Here is a 20602-nt window from a genome sequence, read left to right on the forward strand (position 1 = left end):
AACATAAAATGGACCAGGAAATGAAGCAAAGAAGTTCCAGGAGAAAGTGCTACCAAGAAGCTAAAAGGGAGGAGTGGCCAGTTATGTGAAATACTGACGTTGAGCTTGCAAGAAGGAAGTCACTTTCTAACTTCAGTAGCCTAATGAGTTAGTATTGACAATGAGGGGAGAGTGAAAAGTAGAATATGCTTCTAAAAGTTTAGAGTCACAGAAAAAAGGAAGACAGGGACCAAAAAAAAAAAAAAAATCCACCTGTGTTTGAAAAAAAAAAATTAAGTTGTGTTCATTTTATCTCCAGGAGAGAGTGCAGTTATTTTCTCCATTCCTCTATTAGTTTGAACACCTCTGAACTAATGTTCTAAGTCAACAGATGAGATTGTAGCAACCCCAAAAGGCACAATGTCTTTCTCATCTCAAGTGTATCTCCGTAGCATTAATTGAAAGCATGTGAGATACACAGATATCTGTGGCTTTTTGATTGCCATCAGGCTGCAAAGAAAATACTAGGGGCCAGCATTGCAGCATAGCAGGTAATAATGCTGCCCGGGACAGTCCCAGCTGCTCCACCTCCAAGACAGCTCCCTGCTAATGGCCTGAGAAAAGCAACATAAGATGGCCAAGTGTTTTGGCTCCTGCTACCCATGTGAGAGACCTGTAAGAGGTTCCTGATTCCTGACTTCAGCCTAGTCCAGCCTAGTCCAGGCTGTTATGACCTTCTGGGGAGTGGACCAGTGGATGGAAGATCACTTCTCTGTGTCTTTCCCTTTTGTCTTGTAACTGACTTTCAAAATAAGTCTTGAGGACTGAAACTGTGGTGTAGCAGTTTAAGCCTCTGCCTGCTGTGCTGGCATCCCATGTGGACACCCATTCGAGTCCCGGCTGCTCCACTTGTGATGAAGCTCCCTGATAATAACCTGGGAAAGCAGTGGAGGATGGCCCAAGCACTTGGGCCCCTGCACCCACGTGGGAGACCCAGAGGAGACTCCTGGCTTCGGATAGCCCAACTCCAGCTGTTGCGGCCATCTGGGGAGTGAACCACCAGATGGAAGACCTCTCTCTATCTCTGTCTGTGGCTCAACCTCTCAAATAAATAAATAAATCTCTAATAAATAAATAAGTCTTTAAAAAAAACACGGAGATACTAACTTGGGCCTTGATTATATAAAAGGTCACTGTTACAGGAAGTCTGCTAATATGTATTTATTGGCCGTTTACCATGCAAAAGCTATGCTTTGACTTGAGAAGGGAAGAGAGGAAGGGAAGTAGCAGAAGACCAGAAAGACGTTACGGAAAACCAGGTGTTCTTTTAATCACTCTGTACAACTCTCCTATGAGGTGATATTCATTGCTCCATCTGACAGATGTGGTAACTGAGGCTCAGAGAAGTTAAGTGATCTACCACAGGTCATGTGCTGATGTATATGTATATAAACCTCCTGAGTCACTGTTGTTTATGCTTCTCCAAATACAGTATTTTCTACCCTTAAGGGCCCTGATCATTTAGTGGGGAACAAATGGCACTGCCACAGCAGGGTGGCTTAAGTTTCATTAAAAATGCACAAGTGCTTTAGAAATTCAAAAATAGGGATAAAGCACGTCCCCATGAGGATCAGATGCAGCTTAGGGAAGTGAAATTTCAAAGATGAGACATCAGCAGGTGTTGACAAAAACAGAGATTGTGAGGTCTGGAGGATAAGACTTGACTACAGGGACAAAAACTTCTTTAAAAACTCAAAGCTTCTATATTTATCTTTTTCTAAGTGGCTTCACAGCTCTGGATTCCAGGGGAGAGGTTTTAAGAAAGGAGTGCTAGAACTATACCAAGGAAAATGAGAATTAATGTTTATTCAGTAGAATGAAGGATACCAGGAATGATATGGAAAGAGTGGGAGTCGCTGTGAGAACAGCCAGTACTCAAGGTTGGGTGGTAGAGAGGACCCTTCCAGGGAACCAGGGGAAATAAGGTAAAAGGAAAGTTAGGAGCACTTTGGACACAAGCAGAAGAAAAGTTAAGAGCAGGTATAGAGGATCAAAGACACAAGTGGAAGTCCATGATTTATTTGGTAGCAATTTGAACTATCTTTCATTATGAAAGTTTTAAGTTGTGGGGCCAGCGCCATGGCACAGTAGGTTAATCCTCCGCCTGCAGCACTGGCACCCCATATGGGCACCGTTTCTAGTCCCAGTTGCTCCTCTTCCAGCCCAGCTCTCTGCTGTGGCCTGGGAAAGCAGAAGATGGCCCAAGTCCTTGGGCCCCTGCACCTACATGGGAGACCGGGAATAAGCACCTGGCTCCTGGTTTCAGATCCATGTAACCCCAGCCGTTGTGGCCACCTGGAGAATGAACCAACGGACAGAAGACCTTTCTCTCTGTTTCTCCCTCTCACTGTCTAATTCTATCTCTCAAATCAATAAAATCTTAAAAAAAAAATAAAGTTTAGGTTTTATAACTACCTATAGGAATTTTCAAGCATCCCCAAAAGGAAATCGGCATCATAAACTACCTTAGACCGATCCCCCAGCTTCCGGAAATAGCAGTTGCTAATCTTCACAAATCCCTCTCATTTGTTTTGTTTTGGTTTTGCTTACATGTTGTAAAGCAAAGCCTTAATATAATATCATTACATCTGTGAATACTAAAATATGAATCTAACTTACATGACTTTTTTTAAAAGATTTTTTTTATTTGAAACGCAGAATTAGAGAGATCTTCCATCCACTTATTCAATTCCCAAATAAACGCAATCGCTGGGGCTGAGCCAGGCCAAAGCTAGGAGCCAGGAGCTTCCTCTGGGTCTCCCACATGGGTGCAGGGCCCCAAGGACTTGGAACATCCTCCACTGCTTTCCCAGGCACATCAGAGGGAGCTGGATCAAAAGTGGAGTAGCCAGGACTTGATCCAGTGCCCATATGGGTTATGCCACAATGCCAGCCCCACTTATAGGGCATTTTAAAAACATTGCCATCATTTCACTGGCAATGCTAATAAAATTAACAATTCCTTAATGTTATCAATGCCCTGTTCAAGTTTGAATTTTCCCAATAGTCTAAGAAAAGCATCTTTTTTAATAAATTTTTTAAAAAAAATCAAGTCCCTAAGTCAAGCTTTTTGGCACAGCAGGTTAAGTTGCCACCTGCAATGCCCATTATCCCATATTGGAACACCAGTTCAAGTCTCAGCTGCTCTGCCTCCAATCCTGCTTCCTGCTAATGTGCCTGAGAAAGCAGTGGAAGTTGGCCCAAGTCTTTGGACCCCTGCCAGAGATATGGGAGACCTGGACGGAGTTCCTAGTTCCTAGCTTCAACCTGGCCCAGCCCTGGCCATTACAGTCATTTGGGGATGAACCAGTGGATGGGAGATCCATCTCTCTCTCTTCCCTCTTCCTTTTCCCTCTTTCCCCCTTCCTTTAAGTAAACAGATAAATAAAACTTAGAAGAAATAAGTCAAGATTCAAAGCTTGTACTTGGCATTTAGTTGCAAAGTTCTTCAGTCTCTTATCCTATAGCTGTTTTCCCTCTTCTCCCTATTTTTCCATGACATCTCTCCAGTGTATAGAGTACCCCATATTCTGAATTGGTCTAATTATTTCCTTACAGTACTGTTTAACTTATTCCTTTATCTTCCATATTCCTTTTAGACTGTGAGTTTCCTTTAGATGTTTGCTGGGTCTAGTTCAGCCTTAGGAAAATCTTTGTAAAGGTATAGTATGCTTACAGTTCAACATATTAAGAAGCACACGATATTGTCTTGTTCAAAAGGTCAAGTGGTATAGGCCTCCTTTCCAACAACCTTTTGCCTAAAGGCTTTGCTATCCACTGGGGGTTGTTACCTATAGAAATGCTTTCATTTTAGATTGAGATGAGAAATGATATATTAAGAACAGTGCCTTAGAAAAATTTATCTTAGAAAACATGTATTATGGTATAAAGAGAGAAAAGGTCAGAAGTCTTATAGACTATCCCAGTCATCTAGAATCATGGGTGCTAGCAATAAACATAGAAAGATGGGGAAATATTCAAGGATTTTGTGGAGAATGAAATCCATAGGACTTGACGCTAGATTAGATTTACTGAATCAAATACAACACTGTGCTTTTAGGCTTGGGGGAGGAGGAGTGTATTTAACCCACACAGGAAAGTCAGGAATCATGACTGGCTTGTAGCAGAAATTGAGAAGTTTGGTTTGGAAAGGTGAATTTGAGCTGATGATGGTGTATCTTGGCTTAGACATCTGAGCCAGTTGGCTAAGTGAGCAGTTGGGATTGCAGGTTGCAGCTTGGAAAAAGAGTTTAGGACATAAGTCAGGTAATATACGAAGCCCTGAGGGTATATTTGATAGCTGATGAAGAGAGTGGGGTGAAAAGAGAAAAAGTTTAGACACAAATTTGGGCAATCTGTACATTTATGGGTTATGTCAACCCTTTCTCCCCAAAGCTCAAGTTTATTTGGTTTTCATTTAGTTCAAGATAACACCTTTTCAGAAGCCAGAGGACTGGCTCAATAGGTTTCCCTTTTCATAGCTCAACTTTCTCTATCCTAATGGAAAGAAATGCCCCCAAGACCAGTAAGTATTTCATCACAGATTCCTTTATTTTTCTCAAAACCAGACTGTAAAAATAAGACTCCTTTTTTTTCCTTCATTTTCATTGATTTTTTTTTAACTTTTATTTAATGAATATAAATTTCCAATGTACAGCTTATGGATTACAATGGCTTCCCCCTCCCATAACTTCCCTCTCACCCGCAACCCTCCCCTCTCCTGCTCCCTCTCCCCTTCCATTCACATCAAGATTCATTTTCAATTCTCTTTATATACAGAAGAGCAATTTACTATACATTAAGTAAAGATTTCAACAGTTTGCACCCACATAGAAACACAAAGTGAAAAATACTGTTTGAGTACTAGTTATAGCATTAAATCACAAGGTACAGCACATTAAGGACAGAGATCCTACATGAGGAGCAAGTGCACAGTGACTCCTGTTGTTGACCCAACAAATTGACACTCTAGTTTATGGCACCAGTAACCACCCTAGGCTCTTGTCATGAGTTGCCAAGGCTATGGAAGCCTTCCAAGTTTGCCGACTCTGATCATATTTAGACAAGGTCATAAAAGACAGGGTGAGGATAGTAACCAATGATCCTAAGAGTGGCATTAACCAGGTCTGAACAATTATACAGCATTAAGTGGGGAAGAGGACCATCAATACACACAGGTTGGGAGTAGAGCCATTGGTGGTAGAGTAGAGATTATGATTACGAAGGAATGAAGCCCAAGTGTGCTAGACAGGGTCTAGAACAAAGGACAGAGTCATTATTAGAGGAGCTAAGAAAGGTGCTGTCTAAGCTACAATTAAGTTTTCTGATTGAGAGGCAAATAGAACCTGACAGAAGGGGCTTGATAATAATCTGGTGGGCTTTAGGCCTTGTAAGTTAAGAGATCCAGACCTATCTATCTCTTCACATGGGGTACATCCTAAGGGAGGTGTGAACCTCCTAGGGGAAGGCACTCTGTTGACTTTCATTACTTAGCTGGCCTGGGAGGAGAGCTGGCCAGGTAAAGGCAGGGGGCATCTCTAACAAGAAATTTACAGTTCTGCCTGCAATGTTGCTGACCCTACTTGGCCGTCCCCTCAGCTGCAGTGGTCACTTTGGAAGTTGGGCTAAGTGAAGGGCTTTTCAGCTTAGAGCCAATAAGATCTTTGGCTCTGACCTGGGCATCCTTTGACTCCAGGGCAGGTCCATTTCCAGTGATCCAACTCTTGGCAGAGCTGCCAGGGCTCTTCACAAGTTGACTTCTGCTGAAGCCCAGGCTTACCACATTGAAAGCCACTGCAGTGGACTGGCCTGTTCGGTCTCCTTGAGGGCAGATCACTGTACAGATCAGCTATTAATAGGCCTGCCACCCATTGCTTCTGATGCCTAGCTTTCTTTTCCTCCTGGTTTTTGTTAAAGCAGACCAGAGGATGCAAGTCAAGGGAGTGCCCAAGTCCCATCTCTAATCTTTGGTGGCCTGAACTACAAGTCTATAGTCACAGGCATGTTCTGTAGTAGTTTTTCTAAGGTAGACAATGCCCCTGAGGAAAATTAAAATAAGACTCCTACTCTGCTACGTCCCCCTCTATTTCCTCAAATCCTATTTCCTTTCTTTCTCTGATAATCTATTGTTTAGGGAAGTTGGTGGGGATATTAAGGAAAAAGATAGGACATTAAAATGAGAGACTAGTGGCTAAAGGCACCTTCTTTTAGGGAAGGATGAGTGAGCCTTTTTGAGATCATGGTAAAGAACCAAAGGAAACGGGAATGGTTGAAGAGACACATAAAAAAAGGGGGTAACAAGGGTACAGTTGGGAATGAGGCAAGCCGGTGGGTAGGCACAGTATTGCCTCCACTCCTGGAGACAGGAGGGTGAAGATACAGAAGAATCTGCATATGGAGAACATGGTTGTTGTGGAAGCTTGTTTTAAAAGGTCATCTTCACCATTGCCTATGAGAGATCTAACCTGCAGTGAAATCTTGAGAAGGCAGAAAACCCCTGAGAGTCAGGCTCTCCTAGCTTCACGTCAAAGTGGTGTTTTCCATTCCTTCCAAAAATCTCATCAGGTCCCAAAGGCACATTCTACACTTATCTTTGTGTTGTGCTCAGTCGCCCTTCGTAAAACCTTTGTGCCTATAAGACACTACAGGTGATGCAAAGAATCAAACTGGTTTTCTTTTTTTTAAGATTTATTTAATATTTATTTATTTGAAAGAGTTACACAAAGAGAGAAGGAGAGGCAGAACGAGAGAAAGGTTTTCCATACACTGATTCACTCCCCAATTGGCCCCAATGGCCGGAGGTGCGCCAGTCCAAAGCCAGGAGCCAGGAGCTTCTTCGCAGTCTCCCGTGTGGCTGCAGGGGCCCAAGGACTTGGGCCATCGTCTACTGCTTTCCCAGGCCATAGCAGAGAGCTGGATTGGAAGTAGAGCATCCAGGACTCGAACCAGTGCCCATATGGGATGCTGGCACTGCAGGCAGCAGCTTTGCTTTACCTGCCATGCCACAGCACCGGCCCCTCAAATTGGTTTTCAAATCAGCCTTCTTAAGTTGCCAGGACAAAATTACACTGGGACAGTGTATTAGGAAACCTGCTAAAATAGATGATTGTAAATTAAACCCAGTGTATAATGATAACTCTATCTCTGAATACATTTGAATCATATTGAAGACAGTAAGAGAATTGTAGGAGAGCTCACATTAGCTGTAAAGTCACAGGGACTATGGGCATTTAGAGAGCAAGTTGATACCTTCTTTCGACAAAAGGAATGTTTAGGATTCCAAGTCTTTCACCATGGGGTTCATTTTGTTTGACCTCTTGAAAATAACTTCTAAAAAATCAAAGTTAAACAAAGAAGTGTTCACAATCTCTTAAAGCACATAGACGCAAGGAATAATGCTAGGAAGAGGGGCCTCTCGGTGCTGATTGGCAGAGACAGCAATTGGACTGTATTTAATTTGTGCTGTGTTAGAAAAGAAAGCCAGAGCGAACCTCACTGATTCCTGCTGTTTTATAAGCCCTAAACTGCATCGAGCTACACCAGTCTTCCTTTTGGAGAGTCCTCTTTTAATGTTTGCTTCTTCTAAATTTTCTGTTAGTGCTAGACCCCACTAATTGCTTCCTTGTGGCAGCTGCTTGTGATTTAAGACTGATCCTGGGCACATCCAGTCCCTTGCTCAGGGCTCAGACAGACATTACAAATGGCCTTAGAGTTACGATCTCACCATGGAAAATGCTCAGAAAATCATAGCTGTAAAAATTAGTTTTCTAGTAAGTGGGGCTGGTTTTGATATTTTAAATTTCTGTTCATACCCATTCCCTTCTTCTTGGTCTCTTTTAATCTTCAATGCAAAATGAAAGGTGTAAAGTCCAAAGCTATAAATCTGTTTATAGCTATAATTCCCTTCCCTGGCTTAGCAGAGTTTGTCACTATAATAAACACAGTTCTTCTGCAGCAAAATTGAATCTGGTTGTTCTATAATTCTTTATATGTTGCTTCTTGGAACACTGAAGCAAGAGTTGTGTGAGCATCTCCTCTGTGTGGAGGGTGGGAGGGAGTAGGTGGTTGTAGGGACTAAGTTTAATCATTTTTATTCACAAATATAGTTGAAGCTAGAATGAATTTTTTCTGTTTGGTAATAGTTACTAAACAATAAAGCTAATCTATACTAAACCTGAATATAGTCCAAATGTTTTCAACCATTCTTAACAGCACATTTCCAAAGACATGACATTTATTTATTTATTTACATACTTACTTATTTGTTTGTTTGAGAGGCAGTAAAAGAGAAAGCTCCAATCTGCTGGTTAACTCCCCAAAGGCCTGCAATAGGAAGGATTGAGCCAAAGTCAGGAGTCAGAAGTACAACCCAGGTCTCCCACATAGGTGGTAGGAACCCATCACCACTGCCTCTCAGGGTCTTCGGTAGCCTGAAGCTGGAGTCAGTAATCTACCTCAGGTACTCTGGTATGCAACACAGGTGTCTTAACCTCTGCACTGAATGCCTGCTCCCCAAGACATGTTTCTTTCATTTTAGGAAGTCTGTATGTTCATGTGTTCTACCTTAGGATAAGATTTATAGAAAAAATTGATTGTAGGCCACTGTGATTAAAATGTTTAAATTTTGGAATGTATACTTAATAATCACTCTTATAGGGTCAGCATTTTATAAATTGATTCATATATAATGCTTCATTTTAGTTAAGCAGTAGACATTACTTTTTACAAGTGAGGAAACTGAGGCCCAAAGGGATTTATTAATCTGCCAAAGATCAAAGAAGTGATTGCAGCTGGGATGTTCATTGGCATCTGACTCCAAAGTGAAGCTGTTAACCACCAACATTTTTTATTTTATGTTAAAAATAATTCCCTCAAATTATACCTGTGCTTTTTTTAGTGGAGCATCTAAAAAGAAATCATACACAAATACACACACACATAGTTTAAATATATATATATATGTGTGTGTATGTATATATATATAAACTCCAAAAGTTTTACATCAGGTTTTTCAGAGAGTTCTTAAAGCTTTAAATTTTACATTTTACTAGCTCAAGTTGCATACAAAGTTGAAAGTCTATAGAAGAAAATAATTTGGTGGCTTAAAGAAGAAATATCCCTGAAATATATATATTATTCTAGTAAAAGAGAGATGTATGAGCTCAAGGTTGAAGTATACACTTGAAAGAATGTGTTTCCATTTTAGTTAGAGGTACACCTGTGCTAAGGGTATGAAACAGTATATTAGGAGTATATAGATATATCTACACCTAAACAACTAGGGTCCTTATTTTTCAGGTACAATGTTCAATTTTCAATTGTTCATGTTATTTGCAGTGTGCTTTCCTGCAATTTTAGAGGCCTGCTCACACCACATTCAGCCTCTTCACGAGTTTGTGGTTTTTGAGTATGTTCTCATTAGCACAACAGGCCAGATTAATAATGCAGGGCAGGGAGTAGGCAGGAGTCTTACCATCCATAGAATTCAGGCTTCTATCCTAGCCGTACAAGAAAAAACCCTGCATGTTCCCTGAGAGACTGCGACTGTTGATAGAGTCGTGTTTACAGAGTGCCCTGGCATGCCAGAAGGAAGACGGACATCAGACCTGCAGTAACCACTGAGGCTGAGCTGTGTCCCCGGAGAACCTCCAGCATTCAGACTCTCTGTCTTTGAAAGACTAGAAGAATTACGAGTCTTAAAACACAGAAAATCCACATTCAGTCTGCAGTACAAAGGTAGAAAGGAGGGGCCAGCACGGTGGCGTGGCAAGTTAAGCTTCTGCCAGCGATGACAGCATCCCATATGGGTGCTAGTTCAAATCCCGGCTGCCCCACTTCTGATCCAGTGCTTGGGCCCCTGGATAAAGGTCCTGGCTTCTGACTTCGTCCTGTCCCAAACCCAGCTATTGCGGTCTTTTGGGGAGTGAATGGATGGAACATGTCTCTGTCTCTCCCCTCTTTCTCTGTAAGTCTGTCTTTAAATAAATAAATAAATCTTCAAAAAAATCAAAGTAGAAAGGAAATATAATATAGGTGTCCTCTATTCGGAAGTTAACATAGAAGGGTGGCTTCTGAGTGGTGATGTCACAGTGTGGCCACAGCGTATCATCTGTGCTCCTTTTTCTCACTGATAGTAATGGTCTCTCTCTCTCTCTCTCTCTCTCTCTCTCTCTCTCTGTGTGTGTGTGTGTGTGTGTCTCTCCCCGCCCCCATTGTTTCATTGTTTCCCTTTTTCCTTCCTTTTCCCCTTTATAGTTAGCTGAAGCTGACAACAATCTGTTCAGATTTGAGACATACCTGTAAAACCAGATTTAAATTTTGTGCTGCCTTGGCACCACCTTAGGCCAGCATTTTTCTGCAGACACACTAAAGTGAATTTTCAAATGAGAAAGACTTCTTTTTCCATGTGGGTATCTTAAGGTGCCTCCATGTCCAGTCAGTTAACTTGTCAGTTTTATCTCAGGATGTCTCCCAAATCTAGAACTTTCCCTGCCATAACCTTAATTCAGAGCTTCACTGTCTGTCTCCTGGACAAAGATGACAGCTAACACCTTGAGAGTTCCACAAACTTGATGACATCTGCATGTGGTTAATCTACCTCTAACCATCTCTGTTCCCTGCTCTTCTCCACTCCACATATGTTCTTACCGTCCTGAATGCCTCATCTGTCTCAAATGGCATGGTGTCCTCTCACATTTGCACATGTTCCTCCTGTCCAAATGGCTGGACCCCTTCTTCCCAAGCCCCACGTCTCTGGCCACCTTTCAAGAACCAGCTCCAGTGTCATCTTTTCAACTCCAGCTCTCCCACCTCCCTTCTCTCTACCCCCACAACTCCATGTCTGTCTCTCTGATGGCAATTACATTGGCATGTTCCTCCTCCGGACTCAGAGCACATTGCCTGGCTGATAGTCAGCCATACATGCTTAGAGAATGAAATTTGCTTGTCTGTATAATTCTGTAATGAAAATATTAATCAGAAGAAGTTTTATTTCAATAATAAAACTAAACTTAATGTGCACTTTCCTGGGTTAGACACCATAGCCCTATTCTTATTACAGCAGCTTTGTCTGACTACTAAGAATTTTCCAGGTTTGTTCCCCATTTTTCCTACCTCTAGCAGACTCTAGATTTTTTCATGATAGTCATCTCTTGCGTGTCATTGCCTCTTTTGTTTTGCCAGTTCAAAATAGGTAACATTTAGCATTCTAGTGAACAAGAGGCTGCCATTCATCTCCTATGAATCTTTGTCTTCCAACTATACTTTGACTGCTTTTATGTAGATTGAAATCCAATGTTTTTCTGAATGTCAGTAATTGTGTTTCTCTATGCCTTTAGTTTGTTTTTATCACTTAGTAGAATTAGATATCAGAGCTAAAACCTTAGTTGTTTGGGCACAAATTAATTTGGGAAACTAGAGCCAGCACTGTGGTGTAGCAGCATCCCATATGGGCACTCGTTTCTATCCCAGCTGCTCATCTATCAATCCAGCTCTCTACTTATGGAAAGCAGTGGAAGATGACCCATGTGCTTAGGTTCCTGAACCCAGAAGATGCTCCTGGCTCCTAGCTTTGGATCAGCTCAGTTTTGGTCTTTGTCTTTGCAGCCATTTGGGGAGTGAACCAGCGGGTGGAAGATCTTTTCCTCTGTCTCTTCTTCTCTCCGTCTGTAACTCTACCTCTCAAATAAATAAATAAAAGCCTAAAAAAACATTTGTGGAGACTAAAATGGTACTTTGTCAGCCATGACTCACATTAAATGCTTGGCACAAACAGAAAGGTGATTGCTATAAACTATGAACTTAAAGCCATTTGAACAGGAGGCTAATTTGAAGTTTGCTGCTGAAATTTATAGTTTGAGAGTTTATTAATAACATTCTAACAAAGCTTTCAAAGTAATACAATAGTAAAATAAAGCATTACTACTTAAAAGTAGTAATAAAATAAAGTAGTAATAAAATAATAAAATGTTAATAGCACCTTTAAGTACATATATAATTAGTATTAATTACATAAAACTAATTAGAAAGATCATTTCAAATATTTATTGAAGTGGAATTAATAAAAGACTTGACTAATTTTGCCATATTTCTTTTGATACTGTGATTTGAGCAGCAAATATGACTACCAAATATTAGACTGTTTGGTATAGTTGAAAGCAACAAAATGCCACTAACAAAAACACTGTGATTGAAGTGATCACTAACTTGTATTCTCATCTATCCTTTAGCTAGGGCAAGTAACTGTTTTTAAACTACAAAGACAAAAAATAGTGACTCTAATTTTATAGGTAAATAATCAAAAAAAAAACCTTCATTATTTGTATTGTTTTTACTTAGAAAAGAGTCATGGTTCCTAAATTTTGAGGCTCTGTCTGCATTTGCTAAGGTAGCCCACTTTTTCTTCTAAGTCAACCCATATTTTTAGTGAAGACGTTCCATTTCAGAAACAAGAGTGGGATTCCAGGGAGAGCAGAAGAAAACACCTGCTGTTAATTCTGAATGCGCAAGTGGAGGCTGAAGTGTCCGAAGCAGCCACCACAGCTGTGAGTGGAGGTTGACCTTGGCTTCTCTTCTGTGGTGCACTGGCAGGTGCCAGGACGCCATGCAGTCTGCTCAGAAACACCCTCTTTTGAAGCAGCAGTATTTATTGCTCAATTGTGAATGCAAATTTTGATGTATTCATGAATTAAGCAACCTTGCTCAGGGCATACCAGCTAAAGAGTTCTGGCTGACATATGTGTCTTTGGCATTAATAATTGGACTTTGGGGAAAAAAAATGTACTCTTTTCCCCACTATAGTGTGGTTTCAGACAAACTTTGGCCTGAGACATGCCATAGCACCTAACCAAGTGCCTTGAGAGGACTGGTATAGGAATCTTGGTCTCAAGATTCTAACCAACAAAAGCAAACACAACTTTTTTTTAATCTGTTTATTTCAAAGTCAGAGTTGCAGAGAAGGAGAGGCAGAGAGAGAAAGAGAGATAGATAGATCGATCTTTCGTCCTTTGGTTCACTCCCCAATTGGCTGCAACAGTCAGGGCTGGGCCAGGCTGAAGCCAGGAGCCAGGAGTTTCTTCCAGGTCTCCCAAATGGGTGCAGGGGCCCAAGGTCATGATCCCTCCTCTACTGCTTCCCAAGCACATTAGCAGAGAGCTGGATCAGAAGTGGAGCAGCCAGAACACAAACTAGCACCCGTAAGGGGTAACGGTGTCGCAGGTGACAGCTTCATCTGCTAAGCCACAGTGCCGGGCCCAGCAAACACGACTTTAAGAGGAGAAGTTCCTTTTGGGGAAAAGTAAGTAGAAGTTAGGGTGCAGTCCACAACAGCAGCTGACCTTATCAGTAGCTGGGTTTTCTAGGTGTCATTTTTTTTTCTTGATGCTAGGCTATTGAAAATGTTTGACACTAGATTATTTAGCTATTCTACAACAGGGACTATTTATTTATAAATCTGACTCTCTCCCACCATGTACTCCCCTAGTGCTTAGAATATTTATGAACTCTTTATAGACATTGAACAAAAGTATGTAAAAGTCAAGATGATGTTAAAATAACATTCAATTTAAATCAAGACTAGAACTTCCATAATATTTCTTAAACTAGACAGTAGGTCTCCTCTCATTCTTTTCTTTGGCTTTCCTTTGTCCCACCAGAAATGAAATCCTAATCCTCCTAATGTATAGTATTAATGAGCATTTGTATTTTTTGAAATCATCAAATAAACTCCTTAATTTTACGGAAGTAGGCACATAGACTGTACTCATTACTCACTACTTGATTCACTAAAAATTATTTAATACATTAAATATCTACTGAAAACACTAAGAAAAAGTTTTTTTCTTAGTCTCTCTGTTTTTCAATGTCAAAATGATTTTGGGGGTGAAAGGGAAAAGAGTTTGTCAAGGTGATTCCATTATCTTAGCCACCTTCCTCTTCTTCACTTCCCCTTTTTCTCATTTTGAACTTGATATCTTGGGAGCAGTGTCCATGAAACCATGGAGAATGTGACTTGGGAGGTATTTCAGTAGGTTCCTGTTTCAGGTACCAGAGACTTGGGCATCATTCTGAGAGTCTACTTGTAGAGCTGTGTTCTGACATTTAGCATCAAAACTATTGAATTTGGGGTCTTGTGCCCACATCCTCTATTGAAGGGCTTGGAATTGAGTCCCACCTCTTCTTCCAATCTAACTTCCTTCTAATGTTCCTGGAAGGCATCAGATGATGATCTAAGTACTTGGGCCCCTGCCACCCACATGGGAGACTCAAAGTAAGTTCCTGGCTCTTGGCTTTGGCCTAGCCGAGCTCTCACCATTGCAGACACTTGAAGAGAGAACCAGCAGATGGGAGATATCTCTCTCCCACCTCTGCCTCTCCCTCTGCCTTTCAAATAAATAAAAATAAATATTTGAAAAAAAAATACCAAGAATTAGTGATGATATAGGACAACTCAAATTCTTATACACCACAGATGGGGTTGTAAATTGTTAAAAACCACAGTGGAAAACTATTTGGCCATTTGAACATATACATAATCCATAGCCTAACAATTACTCTTAGATACATACCCAACAGAAATGCATTCAATTTTTGACCAAAAGACATGTAATGGGATGTTCATAGCTGTAGTATTTGTAATAGCCAAGACCTAGAAACTCCTGGAAACAAATGACCATCAACAGTAGGATGAATGAATTATGGTATAACCACACAATAGGATGTTAAAACATAGTCGAAACAATGAGCAGCTCTATACTTCATCCATAGTGAACAAAAGAGACCAGATATATACTACATGCTTCTGTTGATATAAACTACAAAGTTGAGGAAACTATACAGGATTGTAAAAAGTCAGAATAGCAGTAACTGTTGGTGGAAGGGTGATAACAAGGAAATGTCACAGCAGAAACTTCTGACTTGCTGGTAGTGTGTCTTTCTGTAGCTGAGTTCTACTTTGTGTAGGCATGTTCAATTTGTGAAAATTTATTCAGCATATTGTATACTTATACACATATTGTATTTAAGAATACAACTCTAAGAATATAGTGATTCTTCCCACCATACCCACCCTCCCACCCCAACTCCTAGTCTACCCCTCCCTCCCTTTCCCCTTCCCAGTCCCCTTCTCCATTAAGATTCATCTTCAATTAATTTCATACACAGAAGACCAATCTACACTAAGTAAAGATTTGAACAATTTTCACACATACACATACACACACACACGCAAACTGTTAGAGAACAAGTTTTACAGTTAATTCTCATAATACAACTCATTGAAGACAGAAGTCCTGCATGGGAGGTTAGTGCACAGTGTTTCCTGTTGTTAATTTAACAACACTCTTATGTATGACATCAGTGATCACCCGAGGCTCTTGACGTGAACTGCCAAAGCTATGGAAGCCTTTTGAATCCACAATCTCCATCAGTATTTAGACAAGGCCATGAGCAAAGTAGAAGTTCTCTCCTCCCTTCAGAGAAAAGTAAATCTGAAGGTTCCTCAAGAACCTGCTTAGACAGTTCTAGTGGCTGCCCTTCATATGAATCTCTTGATTGACCTTGATACATTCAAGCTACAATATTTTTGTTTTCATTCATATATTTTCTTCTCTTTTATCTTTTCAGGGCCCTCCTGGTCCAAAAGGTGATAAGGTAAGAGGAGGCATTGCTGAAACAAATTACATTAGCAGAAATTCATGCTGGCATGACCTATAATGTGCTATACTTTTCTCTTGGTAATGAACATCATCTATAGCTTTGGTTAAACTGTCGTCTCACTTTCCTATTCTATAGGGAGAACAAGGTGATCAAGGGCCTCGGGTAAGTTGCACTCTTTCTACCCTGAGCAAAAAAAATGATTTCCAATCCCACACTTATTGATTAAAAGTACCCCAGCATCATAACTATCTTTGTGCCAAAGTGGCTTAATATACCACACCACTTATAAGTGAAAAAGCCAGAATAACTACTAATATGTATATCTTGTGCATTATCTTAACTTGATGCCTCAGGCAGAACATTCTACAATAATTAGACCTTCTGAATAATGGCCAGAATCATTTCTAAGACTCAACCACAGCCATATTCCCAGTGACCACTGGGTCCTTCACATTTGCGTGGGTTGCTTTGCAGCATAAAGACCATATGCATTTCTCTTGAATTTGGCCTTTTCTGCACTTAAACTATATACGCTATTGCAGAAATATGTTTTTATTGTAGATAAAATATTAATGCATTTACTCTTCAGCATAAGTGTGAATAATATGTATTTGAATTTCTTGTTGTTAGAGATTTTTCAGCAGATGAAAGGTGTAATATAATTTAGCACTGGGGAGGAGGTGCATTCTTTCATTCTTCTTGAATGTGGCCTTTTTGACCATTAGAACACAATGGTGAATGCTTTGTTGTTACCTTGGTAGTGCCAAGTCCTCTGCTTCACATCTGTGCCTTATTACCCAAATGTTCAGACATACTGTTCCAATGATGTAGTGGCTCTGTTCAGACATACCTCTCAATTTTCTCATGTCACTATGCACAAATGCAAGTATTTGGTTGAAGAGAGTAATTTTTTTAGAGTGGAAAGGCACATTTAAAACTTTCAGGTTGAAAACAAAAACTATGTAGGTCTCTCTGCAAAATACACTGTGGTTAATTATTGAATTCATTTGTACTGCATAGATTTTTTGGAAAAAAGTTGCAGTTAATGCAAACATCAAATATTGTAATCTTAACTATATCTCCTCGTGTTACGTAAACTACATAAAAGTTTATTTTATATTCTTCAGCCACTTCTTCATATAGAAATGATTATGCCTCAATGCATTTTGTTTTTGAAGGCAGTTATCCTGGCTGATGACTGGCTTCAAACTAAAAGTTCATTATAAATGGTCAAGGAGATTAAACACTGTGGTATCTACTATCATGGATGTGACTGAAATAAAACTCTTGTAACCTTAAATGATTACAATATCGCCCTTTGCTCTGTGGGTGGTGATTATTTCACAAGGCATGTCTCCAGTATTGCATATCATTTCTTTCTACACACAATAACAAAATCACTCAGCGTGCCCTTTCCAGGTAAGAGGGAAACTGTTTCCATTCTGAGAAATCTTCTTTTTGGCAGAGGAAATAAGGGGGTGGTTCACAGGGTAGCTGTCATCAGTACACATGCAGCCCTCGTTTTCAAAAAGGTGTGTTGGCTTTCATCGTTACCAAGAGTGATGATTGATTATAAAGCTAGGCCAAATTTTCAGGATGAAACCCGAAACCATCTGAAATTCACCTGGTTTCATGTTGCATTACAAACTGAGACTTGGACCAGGTTCCTTGAAAGTTTGGCCAAAGTTCACGAACTACTTTGACAAACCCAGACTGCCTTTCATACTGATTTCAGCCAGTTTTCACACTGATGGGGGCCAAGTTTCACACGATTCAGGGGCCATTTAGGATTTCAGGAAGAAAGTGGCAAAAATTGATCCTGTTTTCCCTGGGTTTTGCTTTGAATTGAAGGACTGTGAATTGCATTCATAATGCAGGATGCATCCTCATAGCTAAGAACCTAACTGTCCTGGAAGGGATGTTTAAAAGGGAATGAGAACACTCAGGTTACTAACTTAGAAACAAATCAGGTCACAGTCAGTGCTCTTAGAATTGTATATTTTATACCCATTATATACAGTACTTTCTACTGTGACAATATTAGCTACACGTTAGGGAAGTTTTCAGATCAAGACAATAAAATGATCATTCCACTTGTATATATAAATTTTAAAATAGTCACAGATCATTAAAACTAAAGTAGTGTTTCATGCTTCACCATTGGTTTGACAAAGATATCCAGCAAAGTTTGACAAAACTATATTTGCAAAAATCTGATACATAGATTTTTTTGTTTGTTTTTGGTTTTTTATTTTTAATTTTATCTTCCATATAAGGGAGAAGATGCAGTATTTGTCTTCTGTGATCATCTATTTATTTGATTATTGTTTATAGCCCTTGCCCATATTCCTGTTGAACTAGGATATTTTCACTTTTTACTTGATGAACTCTTTATTTGGTGGAGATTAAATCTTTGACTCTAATGTAAATTAAAAATATATTATCTCAAAAACAAATAAAAAAGAGAGGGAGAGAGGGAAAGAGAGAGTAACATGTTCCTACAATTGTATCTATAAACTACACTGAATCTGTTTTCTGTGTACCGATCTCACATTAACATTAAAAAATAAAGTTTAAAAGATAATTTTTTTATTTCTAGAAAGTCAAAAGTAAGTTGGAATTGGAAAAATCTAATTGTAATGAAAATTCACTTTCTTATCTTCTATTCATTCACATTGTTCCAGATGATGCTCTCCTGACACTCTTGTTTTTGAAATGTAGATCTTCATGTCATTTTTCATCCTGTTGTAGATTTTGAATTCTATTCATTACCATTGGTTTCAAGTGACTTATTTCTTCCAATAATTAATGATATAACCCTCTCCATTATTTCAGTTCTTTGTTAAGCAAACCAGGAAAAACATGAAAATAATATGTAAATTAAGAATGTCAGACCATTTGTAAATACTTGGGCATCTATGGGGCATCTCCCATGTTCAAGATACTATGCTTAATATTATTGAAACCTTGAATACATTCACTTCTTTCCCTCTCCTACTATCACCAAATTCAGCCTACTATCATCTCATGCTGTTGATTATTGCAACAGTCTTCCAATTAATCTTCCTGCTTCCACTCTTGACCTTGTATAATCCATTTTCTACACAACAGCCAGAGAGATCATTTTACATTGTAAACTAGGTTGTGTTACTCCCTGTGTAAAACCTTGGAATGAAATCCAAACCACTGTGCTTGGCCTTCATGGACCTTGAAGACCAGTCTTGCCCCCTCTGCAACCTCATTTCACACAAGCTCTCCCCTCACTCACTATATTTCAACCCCACTGTGCTCCCTGCACTCTTCAGACACATGAAATTCATGCCCATCTGGACCCCTTTCTGTTGGCCCCTTCTTGCCTTCTGAGCAGTGAGTTATTATCATTGGTCACCTAACCAAATATTGCTGATCTAAATCTTACCAAACTACCTGACCTAAAGATGAGATTATCCTATTTTATTTAATTACTTGCTTGTTACCTGTAAAACATATCCTTCCCCCCCCCCCTTAGAATATAAACTCCATAAAGTAAGGGCCTGGTCTATCTTATTCATGCCACTATCACAAAGAACAGTAAGAGCTTGATAAATGTTTGTTGAATGTATGAATAAAAAATAGCATTAAATCATTGCTGCCCTCAAGGAAGTAATAATTTCCTAAATGCCTGAATAGGAAAACAATGTGGTTGTATGTTATTGTGCCTTAAACAGCTAGATCAAAAGATGCCAGAAAAGTGAAAATTTGTCCACTTTAAATAGTCATTGAAGAATACAGAAAAGATAACACTTGACCTAGGATTTGGTAAATGGACAATCTTTGGGGAGATAAGGTAAGGCTTGATATTACATATTCCAGGGAAAAGAAATAGTATAAACAATATTATACAGGTAGAAAGTGGCAAGATTTATTTAAGGAGCAAGGAGTATTCCATTTGCCAAGAAAATAGGTTGCATATTGAAAAAACTGTATCATTTATGTCTGAAAATTTTTATTAAAATTGTGTTATGGAGCATTTAGAATGTCTAGTGTGGTAGCAGTAGAGAACCATTGAAAACTTTTTTGAGTACAGTTGTACCCTAATCCATACTCTCACTTTGAACAATTTCAGTTACCCATTGCCTTCTTACATGTCTGAAAACATTAAATGAAAAATTCCAGCAATTTCTAGTTTTAAATAACTTTTATTAAATTTCTTATTACAATTGTTCAGTTTTATTTTTGTTATTAATCTTTTACTGTGCCTAATTTATAAATTAAGCTTTGTCATAAGTATGTGTGTATAGGAAAAAACCAGTACACATATATATGGTTTGGTACTATCTATGGTTTTAGGCATCCTGAAAACATCTGGGAACATTGGATGAATGCAGACTGTTGTACGTTGCTTGATGCATATTACCACAGTACTATTACCAAACATACTCTGTGAGGATCTATTTGGTGGTAGTGTCCATTGTAGAATGGAATTGGAAGAGGTTGGAAGAAGGGAAACCAAGTCTGGAAACTGTCCCTTGTCTAGGAAAAGATCATAGGACTCTAAGCTATAATGTAATGTCCACTCTTCAGTGAAGAGTCATCAGAGGAAATGAGCTGGATCAGCCTAGAACATCAGGTAACAACAGAGGAAGGGAGTCCTTTTGAATAGAAAGCTCAGGGTGAGAATTTCTACCATAGCAAGGGGCTAAGTTGGAGTCACCAAAGTTTGGAAGAAAGCTCCACTAATCCTCTGGAGGCTATAGTTTTAGTTTGTATTTCTCACATAAGAAGTTTGCAGAAGGCAGCTGATGATGATATTTACATTATTTAAAGATATTACCAGGCCAGCGCCATGGCTCACTTGGTTAATCTTCCGCCTGTGGCACCAGCATCCCATATGGGCACCGGGTTCTGGTCCCGGTTGCTCCTCTTCCAG

At 39.6% G+C, this 20602-nt stretch overlaps 1 protein-coding gene across 1 annotated transcript in view; it reads left to right on the forward strand.

Annotated features, from left to right (window-relative positions):
• COL25A1 (collagen type XXV alpha 1 chain) overlaps window positions 1-20602 on the forward strand; it is a 517707-nt gene that overhangs the window by 339946 nt on the left and 157159 nt on the right. The window contains exons 6-7 of the mRNA XM_062199755.1: window positions 15661-15687; window positions 15829-15855. Coding sequence (XP_062055739.1) covers window positions 15661-15687; window positions 15829-15855 — 54 coding nt within the window. The remainder of the gene's footprint in view (window positions 1-15660; window positions 15688-15828; window positions 15856-20602) is intronic.

The sequence above is a fragment of the Lepus europaeus genome, chromosome 8, assembly GCF_033115175.1.
Source record: "Lepus europaeus isolate LE1 chromosome 8, mLepTim1.pri, whole genome shotgun sequence".
Taxonomy (NCBI): domain Eukaryota; kingdom Metazoa; phylum Chordata; class Mammalia; order Lagomorpha; family Leporidae; genus Lepus; species Lepus europaeus.